Below are 15573 nucleotides of genomic sequence, written 5' to 3'. Positions count from 1 at the left end.
TTGGAAGAAGTGCAACCAGAGTGCTCCTTGGAGGCCAAGATGACTAGGCTTCGTCTCTCCTACTTTGGACACATTGTCCGGAGGGAACAGTCTCTGGAGAAGGATGTCATGTTGGGTAAGATAGAGGATCAGAGAAAAAGAGGAAGACCCCCAACAAGATGGATCAGCTAGGTGGCATCATTGATGGCGTCAAGTGTGGTGGCGGTAGTGAGGTTGGCCCAGGATCGGACATTGTTTCGTTCTGCTGTGCATGGGGTCGCTATGGGTCGGTTCCGACTCTATGGCACCTGACAACAACAACAACATATACAAAACCAAGAATATATGTTCATTTAAATGTCCAAAGGCCACATTTGCAAGCCAGCCTTCTGGCCGCAGGAACACAGCCTTAGTCGGTCTGGGGGCCTAGAACCACGAGCTTCTCTATCTCTCTATGCCATCCCATCTGCCACTGTTTCTGCTGTCATTGCTTTCTGAGTAGGACCCCACGCTCCTCTCATGCTCTTCCTTCTTGATGGTCCTGGGGTCCTCTGTCCCTGAAAGGAAAGATTAACTACTTCCCACTTTTAGTAACACATGGTCTACAATTATAGTTGTGTTGTGTAGTATTCTATTGTGTGTATGTACTAAAGTTTGTTTATCCATTCTTCCATTGATGGACACTTAGGCTGTCTCCATCTTTGCTATTGTGAATAGTGCTGCTCTGAAGATTGATGTGCATATGGCTCGTATTTCTTGTGGATATATACCAAGTAGAGGGATTGCTCTATCATAAGGTATATCTATTTCCAACTCTCTGAGGAAGCACCACATCATTTTCCACAGTACTTGAACCATTTAACAGTCCCACCAGCAATGTAGGAGGTTCCCAGTCTCTACTCATCCTCGCCAGCATTTGTTGTTTTTGGTTTGTTTGTTTGTTTTAACTTTGCAATTAATGTTGGGTTGGATGATAGCTTATTGTTGTTTTGATTTGCTTCTCTCTCATGGTTAATGATCATGAACATTTCTTCATGTTTGTTGACTATTTGAATGTATTCTTTGGTGAAGTGTCTATTCATGTCCTCTGGCCATTGTTTATTTAATTGGGTTGTCTCTTTCTTGTGGAGGTATTGTTAGTTTATATAAACTTTAGAGATTAGTCCCTTGTCTGATATGTCACTGCAAAAATTTTTTCCCTAGTTTGCGGGTTCTCTTTTTAGTCTTTCACTGAAGTCTTTTGATGAACATAAGTGTCTAATTTTTAGGGGGTTCTATTCATCTCTTTTGTCTTCTGCTGTTTGTGTGTATCTCGTTTATTCTTGTCAGTATATTATGGTATATATTAGAGTCCCTAAGTTTGTCCCTATTTTTGTCATTGATGAACTTTATAATTATAAGTTTTCACTCATTGCCAGTGAGTCGATTCCAACTCAGGGACCGACCCTATATGTCAGAGTGGAACTGCCCCAGAGGGTTCCCAAGTCTGTCAATGTTGATGGGAGCCACCAAGGCACCAAGTGTAACACTTCCAGCCTTGGGAACCCTGTGGGTCAGCTCTGTTCTGTCTTGTGGGGTCACTATGAGTCAAAATCAACTCGATGACAACCCGTGTGACAATTTTCCCTGGTGGTGCAATGGTTAAGCACTTGGCTGCTAACCAAAGGTCAGCAGTTCAAACTTACCAGCTGCTTTATGAGATCAAGATGTGACAGTGTGCTCCCATAAAGATTTCCAGCCTCAGAAACCTTGTGGGGCTGTTGTACTCTTAGTAGGATCTCTGTGAGTCAGAATTGACTTGACGTTATTGCGTTTGGAACTTGGGTTCCGCTGTGTATGGGACTTCCTGGTTATCTTGTTTAACCACTTCCATTTGTGCCTAGTGCATGGTCTTTGTACAAGAATGACCCCACTTCTGGTGCAATAGCAAGGGTACTGGGGAAATTCTTTGCCTAGAAGTCAAGGATGGTAGATGAGCTGTGGGACAGTGCCGATTCCAGGCCAGTGTACCTCATACACAGCCACCACCCGTCTGTCAGTGGAAGTCTTTGTGTTGCTGAGCAGGTTTCAGGGGAGCTGCCAGACTAACAAGCCGGGGAAGCTGGAGGAGCCTGGAAATCTACTTCTGAAAATGAGTCAATAGAAACCCTTTAGATCACAAAGGTCCAAACCCCTGATACTTAGGGTTGCCATGAGAAGGGCCATCCCAAGGAAACCATCAGCCACAGTTACAGCTCCAACTATGAGGCTCTGGCAGGTCAACCTCCCTAGTGGTGGTGGTGAACATGTACTATGGAGTCGGTTCTGATTCGTAGCGACCCTGTATAGCATTTTCGAGACGCTGTAAATCTTTATTGAAGCAGAAAGTCTCATCTTCCTCCCATGGAACTGCTGGTAGATTCGAACTGCTGACCTTGCAGTTAGCAGCCCAGCTCATAATCCACTATGCTAGCGGGGCTCCTGCAACCTCTTTAGGCCCCAGTTTTATTCCTTCAAAGCAAGATAATTGGAGAAGATAAACTTTGAGTTGCACCAAGTTCTAATATTCTGTGAATCTGGTCTTCTTTATTTTTTATTTTTTAAAGTTTTTATTGTGAATTGAGAGATAGTTTACATGGGAGAACATTGGTTTTGCATGCACCATTTCATTGCAATAATGACAATCTCCTCCATGCATCATCATTCAACAGTATTTGCTTCTATTTCCTCTGTTTTCTGTTTTGTTTTGTTTTGGGGGGCGGGGAGATATATACAAAAACACTCAAAAGTATATAACCATTTAAACAACCAAAGGGCACATTTTGCAAGCCTGCCTCTTGGCCGCCAGCTCTCAGTCCCTCTCTTTCCATGAGTCTAGAGTCCTTAGCTGCTCTCTCTCTCCATGTCCTCATTTCTGCTTCCATCCCTGGTGTCACTACTTCTCTGGATAGGGTCCTACAGTCCGCTTGTGCTCTTCTCACTTGATGGTCCTAGAGTCCTCTGTTTCTCCACTGTAAGATTAACTACTCCTCCTTTCTGTTACAAAACTTCTACCTTTACAGTTGTGATAGTCACAATTAGTCATGATAACAATTACTCACGATTGTGATTCTGGTCTTTGGATGCTGTTCCAGAAGTCTGAACAGTTGTCTCACTGTCTCATCCAATTTTTCCAAGTAGCCTTCAACGTCCTTTTCTCCTTCCTGTCCCTAATTAAATGAAGTAATGATGCACTTCTGAAAAATATGTGGAACCTCCATTTTGCTTCAATTCATTGGTTTTTATTAAATAGGTAAATTAAACCTTGGTTTATGCAATTTAGCCTATAGCTGGATTCATGATTTTATTTTGGGTCCTGAAAATAGAAAGATAAATATAGCCTGTATAAGAAGATTAACAATCTTTATACCTTCTCAGCATAATACTGAAATGCAGAGGAGAAAATAATAGTATGGTGGTTATGAGCTTGTCGCGCTGATCCCAAGTCATAGTGATCCCCTCCTCCCCGCCGCAGCCCACCCCCACCCCGCCCCCCCACCCCCGTGTTTCATGATACAGCTGTGCTCCACAGGGCTTTTGATGGCTGCAGTCTTCTGGAAGAAGATTGTTGTTGTTGTTGTTAAGTGCCGTCTAGTTGGTTCTGACTCATAGCAACCTTGTATAGGGTTTCCGAGGAGCGGCTAGTGAGTTTGGACCACTGACCTTTCAGTTCACACTGACCTTGCGGTCCAGTGCATTGTCCTGCAGCACCACACCAGGACTCTGCTGTAAGGATCAGATGAGATAATATATGAAATCATAAAGCTTTGGCTGACAAGAGTGTTTCTCTTACTGTCTTCATTTAATGTACATCCACATTATTTAAAGGAGTACTGGTGTGGTGCTGTAGGATAAAACACTGGATCTCAAGGTTGGTTTGAACCATAAGGTCGGTGGTTCAAACCCACGAGTCGTTCCTCAGAAACCCTATACAGGGCTGCTATGAGTCGGAACTGACTTGACAGCACTTAAACAACAACGTATTTGAATGGGGCAGTGGTGATTGCATGGTAGATTTCTCCCCTTCCATGAGGAACACTTCCATAAGGTTCAGTTCCTGGCCAGTGTGCCTCATGTACAGCCACCACACATTCCTTCAGTGGAGGCTTGGATGTTGCTATCGTGTGGAACAGACTTTAGTGAAATTTCTAGACTGGTAGAGTAAGAAGAAAGGTCTGGCAATATGCATCCAAAATCAGTGAATATGAAAAGCTTATGGGTTCCTGTGATCTGATCTACCTGGATCATGGGGGTGACACAGGGTCGGGCATCCTTTTGTTCTGTCACATATGCAGTCACCATGAGTCAGAGACCAACTCGATGTCAGCGTATAACAACAAGAGTTTAAATAAAGTTAATTGTTATGCTCTTAGAAAGCCTTATCACTTCTGAACGCATGTGACCCCATCCATGTGACCATGTCATGGATTGGGTCTGAGTTCAGGAAGACTCTAAGGAGTAAACTTGATATTTCTGGAAGAGTCTGTTTGTTTCTGTCAGTCTCTAGGGCATCCGATCCTAAGGGATGCTGTCTTCATCGTGGGTAGCAGGTTTAAGCTGATCCGGGGAATCCATCCAAGATGAGCACAACTGCAAAACACAGCCTAGTAAGAACTCTTGACTGCCCACCTCAGATGAAGTGATTTATCTGGCTCGAAAATTAGATAATCCCCCTAAGGAATACATCAAACTCATTTAACCTGACTCACAGCGTCTCCCAACAGCACCCTGGACTGACAGGAGCGCAGTTTACTCTGTGCTAAATGGGGAATCCTACATAGCTGCTAAGGGGGCGTTTGGGAGCCTGTTGCTCCTGGTCCACAAACATAAGCAAAATAAGGGTGGTGGTGATGATGATGTGATGTAACATCGCTGCACTGAGAGTTCTTTAAGATGAGATTTTCCTCTGTGGAAGCTGTGGGCTTTATTTGTGTGTTTTACCTTAGACACTGATGGATCTCTGATGCTTTTAGGTGCACGCTGGGTTTATTGTCCTCATCATTACTGCTGTTTGTCATTGTTTAGGGTCAAGGAGTGAAAAAGAACAGACGGCTCGCTTTGGAGCTGATGAAGAAGGCAGCTTCCAAGGTAACACTTGGCCACCTTGTTGCACGGAAACGTTTCCATCACACGCCCCCGCACGCTCACACGTTGAAACGAGTGAATGGTTAGGTCCTAACCGTGGAGATGGGGTGGGGAGGGGTTGCGGCCACGCACTGATTAGTCATTTTTGAGTTACCACACACCCAGAACCCTGCCACAATGGGGATGGCAAATTTCTAAAGCTGAATTCACCTTCCAGTAAATAGAATTCGGGCCCATTTTGTTTGAAGGCTAAAATTATAATCACCAGCTGCCCTAATAGCAAGCAGTGGGGCTCCTTGAAATTGAATGGGCTTAAATGCTATTGAATTAGAAAAACCAAACGCCTGATGTCTCTGAAGGTTAACTCTGTCGCGTCCAACTACCTTTGCCTTCTGATGCTTCGATAATGGGACTGTTTATCAAATGCCTTGCAAGTATTAGGAGCCATTTTGTTCTTGCCACTATTTCTTCTCCAGTGGCTTCATCAAACCTCCAGCTGTGGAGGTGCACACAACACATGCTCAATGTGTACACATCCACAGGTACACACTCATACACACAGGCATACAGATTTGTAGAAACCACTATAAGTCTACAGTCTTGACCTTGTTCATTGCTATAAATCAGTTCTGACTCATGGCCACCCCTTGAGTGCAGAGGAGAATAGCTCTCTAGGGTTTCCGAGACAGATTGCCAGACCTGTCTTCCTAGGCACCTCTGGCTGGGTTCAGACTGCCAACCATTCACCGAGTAGCTGAGCGCTTCACAGGGTGCACCACCCAGGAACTCGAGACAGCCTTGATAGGACTCTATATCCTTCCAGAAATCAAAGACCAAACTCACTGCCATAGAGTTGATCCTACAGGACAGGGGAGGACTGTTCTTTAGGGTTTCTGAAGCTATATACATCTTGAGAGGAGCAGGAAACCTTAGCAGAAGCTCCCTCAGAGCAGCTGGTGAGTTTGAGCCACCAACCTTGCAGTTAGTAGCCCAATGCTTAACCCACTGTGCCATCTGGGTTCCGTTCTTACCCCACAGTTCAGCTAGTGAAGACTCCTAAAATAATCAATCACATTGATTTTTCTTTCTCCTACTCTTTTGTTCTGTCGAGCAGGTAGCTGGGGCATACAGTGAGAGCAGGATCCTCTTCTGCCCTCTGTGTGGCATCTAGAGGGAATGTGGCCCTGCTGGTGTACACTCTCACCTCCTGACCCCAACATGAATTGTAAGGCAAGAGTAGAAAAACACAGCTTAATGCTGGCCATTGAGGTCAGTGATTCCAGTTGTTGTTATTAGGTGCCGACGAGTTGAATTTGACTCTTATCAACCCCTATGTAGCAAAGTAGAATTGCCTGATGAGATTTTCTAGATGTAATCATTATAGGAGAACATTGCCACTGCATCTTTCTACTGAAGAGCTTCTGGGTAGCTTTGAACCTCCAACCTTTCATTTAGCAGCTGAGTACTTAACTATTGTGCCACCAGTGCTCCTGAGCCTCCTCTAATGGGATGGCGGTGGTGGCGGTGTGCCGTGGAGTCAGTTCCAACTCATAGCGACACTGTAAATCTTTACAGGAGCAGAAAGCCTCATCTTTCTCCCGCAGAGTGGCTGGTAGATTCTAACGCATAATCTAGTACGCTACCAGAGTTCCTTCTCAAATGGGATAACGGGGTGTTTTCTGATATGCAGCTCTATGACCAGCCTAGTGGTGCGTTGATGCCTGTGTATTGTGACTGGATTTTTAGCTCAACTTCAGTAGGTTTGAAATGCAGTTGTATGGCCTAGCGAAGCCATGCCCTTCAAAGTGTTTCTGATGCTCAGCAAGGAGTCACCACGCCCTCATTCTGTCAGACACTGTGATGAAGATTACATTTGCTTTGAGTTTTGGAATTAGTCATGTGGAGGAGGCAGATCTGTTGATTGAGCTAGCTAAATGTCCAGAACAAGGTATGATGACTATGCAATAATACAGGATTTCTTGTGCAACTCCTGAGCTGGTCCAAATGCAATTCCTAAAGAGGAATTCTGAAATGTTTTGGGTGATGACAGGAACCTTCAATTAAGACTGTGACCTCTCAAAGCAAGCACTGAAAGGTCCATTTTGAGATCTGTATTCTCTAGTTTTGTTCCAAAGCTGGTTCCTATTACTTTATAGAATAACCTGGTCAGTGGTAGAATTCTCACCTTTAGTGCAGGAAACCTGGGTTCAGTTCCTAGACAGTGCACCTCATGTGAAGCTACCACCAAACTGTCAGCAGAGATTTTCATGTTTCTGTGATACTGAACAGGTTTCATTGGAGCTTACAGAGTAAGACAGTAGGAAGAAAGGCCTGGCAGTCTATGTCTAAAAATCAGTCAATAAAAACTCCATGGACCACAGTGGTCCAATTTGCAGTGAATCATGGGATGGTGCAGCATTTCATTCCATTGTGTATGAGGCCACCATGAGTCAGGCATTGACTCAGCTCATTAAAATGCATTTGGCAGTACTTACCTGCTGTGTAGTGTTGTGGGTTAATGTGCCAGACTGCAAAGCCATTTGAATCGCAAGGTCGGCGGTTCAAGCTCACCAGTCACTCCTTGGAAACCCTATACAGGGTTGCTATGGGTCGGATTCAACTCGATGGCACTTAACAACAACAGCAATAAACCAGGAGCCCGCCTCATACCAGGCACTGTACTAGGCTCAAGAAGAATGACTCCTCGGTGGGGTCTGTGCCTCTGACACTTTCCCAAGCTGTCCTTTGCTTTGAGGACCTGCAGATATGAAACCTACACTCAATCTTGAGGATGTAGGATTTGGATGCCACTTTGTTTAGCACCCACATTCAAAGGATGGCTTTCATTCATCGGTCAAATATTTATTAAATATCTGTCATTGTTATTAAGTGTCATCAAGTCAATTCTGACTCAGAGTGGCCCTGTACAGGGTTTCTGAGTAGCAGCTGGTGGGTTTGAACTGCCAACATTGTGGTTCACAGTCCAGTGCTTATCTTATAGCGCCATACCAGGAGTCCTGTTGTTATTGTTGTTAAGAGATTTGTTCCGACTCATGGTGACCCTGTATAGGGTTTCCGAAGAGCGATTAGTGGGTTTGAACCACCGACCTTGCAGCTTAAGTCGACCTTGTGGTCCAATGCATTATCCTATAGCACCACACCAGGAGGCCTAGTATGTGCCAATGAATCCCTAGTGGAGCAGTGGGTGAAGTGTTAGTCTGCTAACCACAAAGTCAGTGGTTCAAACCTACCACTGCTCTGCAGGAGAAAGAGGCTGTCTGTTCCCGTAGAGATTCACAGTCTTGGAAACTCCAGAGCAGTTGTATTCTGTCTTATTGTCTGTACATCTTGCTATGAGTCGGGATTGCCTCGGTGGCCATGGTTTGGGGTTTGTTTTGTTTATTATGAGCCAAGCCTGAGATAGGTGCTTGAGATTCTCAGCAAAGATCCCTGTCTTCTGGAGCCACTCGTCCCAATGGGCTAATTACAACAGAAGGACTCAGAGGCAGAGCCTCTAAGAGTTGTGGCAGATTGAAAAGGCTAAGGCTGGTACTTTACCATTTGTTTTGAAGGGACATTCATGAGAAGGGAGGCTAAGGATTGCTAATTCCACCCTTCTTTGGGTGGTGCAAATACTTTGTACCATGTCTGTTAACATAAAGTTTGGCCGCATGAATCCACCCAGCAGCACTGCAGAAGAAAGACCTGGCTAACTGCTTCTAAAAACCATCACTCTCACATCCATCTATTGATGCCCACTCAGAACTGAGAGGATAGAGTAGAACGAATCCATAGGGTATCCAAGACCGTAAATCGTATAATGAAGCAGACTGCCACATTTTTCTTCTGCAGAGCAGCTGATGGATTTCAACCGTTCACCTTTTGGTAATCGGTGCTTTAACTACTGCACCTCTAGGGCTCCTCTAGAAAGATGACAGCCAAGGAGACCCTGTGGAGCAGTTCCTCTTGGTAACACACGGGTCACTATGAGTCAGAATCGACTAGATGGCGATGGATTTAGTTTGGAGTTTTTCAGACTCTGATATACCTAGCCTCACGGATGCAGGGCACTGTTTGTACCTCCGACATCCAACCTCCTCGCCAAATGCACACACACACACACACCTCTTCATAGTGAGGTGAGGAATGAGAGCGCTCAGGTGTGTACACCGACTCGACGCTGGGCAGGAGGTTCTATGGGAAGTCCTCACCCCTAGCAGGGCTCCTGGGATTTCCCATCCAGGCTGAAGGGGACTATACCAGAGCAGGTGGAAGCATCTGATAGTGTGAATCCAGCAAGAACAAGGAACCTCGAGGCTAGATGTACAGAAAGCTAAGAACCAAATCACTGACTCAGTGACCCTAAACAGGGTTTCCAAGACTGTGAATCTTTACTTGAGTAGAAAGCCTCATTTTCTGCTGAGGAGCAACTGGTAGGTTTGAACCACCAATCCTGTGGTTAGCAACCCAGTGCCTAACTCACAGCACTAATGTACAAGGGGGCCTCAAAATATTCATGGAAAAATTCCATTGCCTTTTCATTTCATTTTTCTCAGAACATTCTGCAGCCTCTTGTACATGGACAGACCCTTCCCTGGACCAGACACAGGTGTAGACAGAGTTCAGAAACCCTCCTTTACCACACTTGTCCCTTCCAGCCTCTGAAGCCTCTGTCAGAATAGGGATGTTCAGGAGATAAAAAGTGCCTGAGATTAGCAAATCGGCTGGTGTGGCTGTCCCCTCCAAGGGTTGGTCAGTGTTTGGGGCAGAGCCATCCACAGAAGGCCAGGCGAGGCACCTTCTGTTCCCAGTCTGAGCTGGCTTTGGGCCGCCTCTTGCAGTTGAACACTCACACTCGTGAATTTCAAGGGCACCACAGATACCACAGGCGATGAGGGGTCTTTTGTAGACAAGGGCGTTTTGTAAGATCCCTATGACTGCATGCTGATTTGGGGGAACCAGCATCAATGTGGAGCTGGGAGTGAAATCCCTGCAGCAGCCGGGACGCAACCCACATGGGGAGGCTCTGCGGCAGGCTCCCATTTCTTAGCACTTGGCTTTTCTTGAATGCCATCTGCCCCGAAGAAGAGAAAAGGGAAGGTTTTGCTACGGCTCAGACAGAATGTTTTTACAATACGTGACTCCAGAGTCTCTTTAGGTTTCATTTTTCCTAAATAACCACTTTTTTCTTGTTTTTCTGAAAATTCAAGGGATTGCATCAGGCTGTCAATGGCCTGGGATGGTATTACCACAAATTCAAGAAAAATTATGCCAAGGCCGCAAAGCACTGGCTAAAAGCAGAAGAAATGGGGAATCCAGATGCCTCGTACAATCTTGGAGTCCTGTATCTCGACGGCATTTTCCCAGGCACCCCTGGGAGGAATCAAGTGAGTAGAACCTGGAGCCAGTTCTGCAGCTTCTAACTAACTTGTTGACCTTCAGGCATTTGTGGAAGGCATTCTGTGTTACCAATCTAGGCTGGGCACTATGGGTGGTACAGAGTCATCCCAAGACACAGATCCAGGGAATTCTGAGTCCAGTGAAGGACAGACGGTGGCATTTAACCAAGTACCACCCAGAAGTCTGAAGGCTTCATGGTGGAGGCAGGTTTGGAGGGGAGGAAATAGAATGTATAGGCCTTATCTCTCTGAAGGAGACATGGTCCAGAGACTGGTCTGACAAGAACCAGAGAGCTGGGTCCAGATAGAACTGCCTGGGCTGAGACCAGATGACACCCTATGAAAAGTACGATGACAAGGCACAGTATTTATGGAGCACTCCCTTAGTGCCTGACACCCTAAAACCCTCCTTTTCCATGCCCACCCCACCTTCCACCTTTGTTTAATCTTAGCCATACAGATGTAAAAGGAGCCCTGGTGTGGTGTGGTAGGATACACACTGGACTGTTAACCGCAAGATCCGCAATTCAAACCCACCAGCCGCTCCTCGAAAACACTATACAGGGTCGCTATGAGTCAGAGCTGACTTAAAAACACTAAAAACAACAACTGTTGTTATTGTGTCCATTTGACAGGGTAAGTTGTGAGAAGCATCTACCCAGTTGTGTACTTAGTGGACTCTAGACCTGAACCCAGGAGTGGAGTGGAAGTCCTTGTTATAGATAATAAAATTGATGAATTTATTGACGCTGCCCAGTGCCAGGAACTGCTCCAAAAACTTATGTTGTTAAGCGCCTTTGAGTCAGTTTTGACTCATAGTGAGCCTCTATAGGGATTCCAAGGAGCTACCGGTGGGTGTGAACTGCCAACCTGGTGGTTAGCAGTCCAATGCTTATCCTATAGCTCCATACCAGGACTTGAAATATATGATATAAAGTGCAAGAGCCCAAATCCACTGGCATTTATATTCTATGATTATAATCATTTATGATTCTAACTTATAGCAATCCTATGGTAAGGTTTTTCAGACTAAATCTTTATTGGACCACACAGCCTTATCTTTCTCCTGTGAGATGGCTACTGGGTCCAAACCACCAACCTTGTAGTTAACAGCTCAACACCTAACCCTCAGCACCACCAGGGCTCCTTTGATATAAGGGCAGGTGGTGGTAAGTGTTTGGGACAAAGTAAAGCAGGGATAAAAGGACAGTGAAGGCAAAGACTGGAGATACTGTCTTTAAAGGACATCAGAGAAGGCCACTCTGAGAGACTGACCAAACTATATAACCCTATTGCTATGGGTCGGAATCGACTTGACGGCACTTAGCAACAAAAATAGGAAGCGTGGAGTCCCAGTGTGGCACTGTGGATTAATGCACTACACTACAAAGTTGCTTTGAACTGCAGAGCCAGTGGTTCAAACTCACCAGCTGCTCCTTGGAAACCCTATACACGGTTGCTATAGGTTGGAATCGACTGGATGGCACTTAACAACAACAACAATAGGAATTGTGAGAGCACCCGAGTGGCACTGTAGGATAGGCACTGGACCACTAACTGGACCACTCCTTGGAAACCCTATACAGGGTCACTATGAGTCAGAACCGACTCAAAGGCGCTTAACATCAATGTCTAGAGCAGTTCCTGGCACAGGGCAGCTTCAATAAATACATTGGATAAATTCCGTAAGGTCAGCAGTTCAAATGCACCAGGCACTCCTCAGTAACCTGACTCATAACGACCCTACAGAGGGTGTTCAAGGAGCGGCTGGAAGGCTCTTAACAACAACAACACAGGAGATGAGGACACAGACCTTGGGAAAGGCCAGAGCAGACCCTCCTCCCACCCCTACCCCAGTGAGACATAAACAGGCTTGACAAATGTGAGGAACCTTGGGGCGGGGCAGAGCCTCAGCAGAGATAGCAGGAGGGGAGGGACCAGAAGATGCGGTAGATAAGAGAGGTCTTGTGAGGGCTTGGCTTTTCTTTTCGAGAGCTGGGAAGCTTTGAACAGGGAAACCCTCTGCTATTACCCTAGATTCTTGTGGAGACTAGGATTGAAAGGAGACAAGGGTGGGAGCCAGGTAGTTAATGCTTTGAATCCAAGTGAGAGGATGGTGGATGAGGCCAGGGGAATATCAGTAGAGGGGTTGAGAGGACATTGGATACTGAGTATGCTTTAAAGGTTGAGGAGACAGACATGCTGATGGGTGGTTTGTGTGAGAGCCCTCAGGGATGCCCCACATACCTGGCATTTATTGAGGCGGGCAAGACTGGCAGCAGGTTTGGAGCAGGGGGAATTGGAAGATTATTCTTTGTGAAGCACTGTGCTAAACCCCGAAATGATTTCATCTTTGCAAGCAGCTTTCATGCAAGGTACAATCAGAAGCCACCTTTTTTCACTGAGGACAGTGAGGTTTGGAGAAACCACATGCCCAAGGTCACGAGGCATATGAGGAGGGAGCTGGGATTGGAACTCAAGCCTGCCCCACTCCCAAAGCCCGGGCCTTTAAAAATGACAGTTAAGTGCTTCCGAACAATACCAGTAATTGGTGGAGAGTGTGTCTGTCTGCTTGTTTTGTTTTATTTTTCCCTTCTCCCTCTTTCAGATGATGAGGTGGTGTATTTTTATGCATCGCAAATGTCTGGTAACCCTCCCACACATCTGCGAGCATGGATTTTTTTATTGTCATGTTCTAATTCTCACCTTCCTACTGGAAGTGTAATTTTTGTGCATGTGTTTAAAGGAAGGTATTAAGCAAGGTTAGGAAAGCAAATGCCTGCATTTTCACCCGAGGTAACTTCTGCTAGAGAAGTATAGCTACATGGCCGGGGTGACCAGAGGGCCAGTGAGACCTCACCAAGATGCGTACTTACTGTTGTCTTATTTATTGGATAAATTTAATCAACAGGACAAGCTACAGCTAGGTCACCACATCCCAGACACTGTTTTCTGCGAAGGGTGTCCCCCCACCTTCCCCAACCCCCAACTGTTGTTTAACCAGTGCTTGGAACTAGGACTCCTTGCAGAGAATGAGCAGAACTTTGCATTTTCACAAGATCCCCAGCTGATTTGGATAGAGCCCCAGGAAATATGATTTTCTTAAAGGTACCACAAGTTGGAACTTTAGGCACAGGTGGTATTGACGTCTCTCCCCTCCTGGCTCCCATGACCAAAGCTTGGGCAACAGGAACCCCACTGTGAGCGTGATGTTTTGAATGTCTCTTTACAGACTCTGGCTGGTGAATATTTTCATAAGGCCGCACAAGGTGGGCACATCGAAGGGACCTTGTGGTGTTCTCTCTACTACATTACGGGCAACTTGGAGACGTTCCCCAGAGACCCCGAGAAAGCTGTTGTGTAAGAATCGACCAAATATGAGTTCGCTGGGAGGGGAAGGGTTAACCACGCCTCAGAAAACCGAGTTCCTTTGTCTTTTCTTTTTTTTTGGAGGTTTTATTCTTATCAGTTATGCATGCGCATAGTTTAAACTTGGCAAAAATAACCAGGGAAAGTAGAATATCTTTGTCCACCAACTGCCCACCCTCCTCTGTTCCCTGCTGTCTAGAGTAAATCACTGGGAGTCCTGGTGTGGCACAGTAGGATAAGCACTTGACTGCAAGGTTGGTTTGAAATTTCTAAAAGGTTGACAGTTCAAATTCAACAGCCCGGCTGCTCCTTGAAAACCACATACAAGGTTGATATGAGTCAGAACTGACTTGAAGGCACTTAATAACAACATCATCACTGGGTTCTTCTCCCATCATCTGTCTTGAGTTGGTCCTCTTCTTTGCTCAACCCCATTTCCTCCACTTTCTGGACTGACCCTTACATTTTGGTAAGCACACAGTGCAGTAGCTTCCTGAAGACATATTCAGAAATGAGACCTTGCATTTCTGAATATGTGTTATAAGGGTTTGCAAATGAATGCTCATGGCCCAAATGTGGCCAGAGGTGTGACCCCAAGATCTAAGAGTGTTTTTTTTTACATTTTTTACCCCAAACCAGACAAACCATTTGTCCATTGAGTCCATTCTGATTCATAACAACTCCACATGTGTCAGAGTAGAACTTCACCCTAGAGGGTTTTCAGTGGCTAATGTGTCATAATTAAGTCAGTCACCAGGCCTTTTCTTCTCAAGTGCCTCTGAGTTGATTTGAACTTCCAACCTTTTGGTTGGTAGCTGAATGCCTTAGTAGCTATTTGTAACACAAGGACTTTACATTTGTAAAGGGTTGTAGAACAAACAAACAAGCAATCAAACAAAATTAATGTGAAACCAACACCATATATATCCCCAAAGCTTAAAATATTTACTATCTTGCCCTTTACAGAAAGAAAACAAAACATTTGCAAATCTCTGCTTTAAATCATTTTCATACTTATAGTCTGTCTCTCCAAAAAGTGGTTTTTCTTAAGAAATTTGGTAGCAAGCCCAACTTCACCTAAACTCGGTGGCAAAGCTTGAACATGAGACTTTTTATCATGGAATAGAATGTTTGATGTGAATATTAATATTTTCATGGAGTTTCTTGATTTTCTTTGGTTTTGCTATCTAGCTTAACTCCACGTGACCAGAGAACATATTGTGAATGACTTCAGTCCTTGGAAGTATATTGAGATGTGTTAAAATCTCCCATTATCAAAAACAATTTTAGTATTTTAATTGAAGCATTTAGTCTCTTTAGGTTTACTGTGACTATGGATAGATTAAAGAGCTCTGGTAGTGTAGTGGTCATGAGTCGGGTTGCTAAGCTCAAGGTCAGCAGTTCAAAACTACCAGCTGTTCCACAGGAGAAAGATGAGGCTTTCTGCTCCAGTAAAGATTTAAGGCCTTGGAAACCCTGTACAGGGTCGCTATGAGTCAGAACCGACTCCACGGAACACCACCATCACCACCACCATGGATAAGTTTGGTTATAAACATGCCATTTTACTATTATTTTCCATTTGTCCTATCTGTTCTTTGCTTTCTTTTTCTGTTCCTTATACATCGTTTTATATTAATCAAGTATTTTTAAAAATCATTCTGTTTTTCCCTTCAGTATTATCTTGTTACACTATTTTTTTTTTAGGTTATAATTCTAAAGG

General features: G+C 44.9%; 1 protein-coding gene across 1 annotated transcript in view; it reads left to right on the top strand.

Moving 5' to 3' along the window:
• SEL1L3 (sel-1 suppressor of lin-12-like 3 (C. elegans)) overlaps window positions 1-15573 on the top strand; it is a 179256-nt gene that overhangs the window by 121270 nt on the left and 42413 nt on the right. The window contains exons 14-16 of the mRNA XM_006866302.1: window positions 5023-5085; window positions 10293-10469; window positions 13714-13841. Coding sequence (XP_006866364.1) covers window positions 5023-5085; window positions 10293-10469; window positions 13714-13841 — 368 coding nt within the window. The remainder of the gene's footprint in view (window positions 1-5022; window positions 5086-10292; window positions 10470-13713; window positions 13842-15573) is intronic.

The sequence above is a fragment of the Chrysochloris asiatica genome, unplaced genomic scaffold, assembly GCF_000296735.1.
Source record: "Chrysochloris asiatica unplaced genomic scaffold, ChrAsi1.0 scaffold00089, whole genome shotgun sequence".
Taxonomy (NCBI): Eukaryota; Metazoa; Chordata; class Mammalia; order Afrosoricida; family Chrysochloridae; genus Chrysochloris; species Chrysochloris asiatica.
This window is presented reverse-complemented; position numbering and strand designations above follow the sequence as displayed.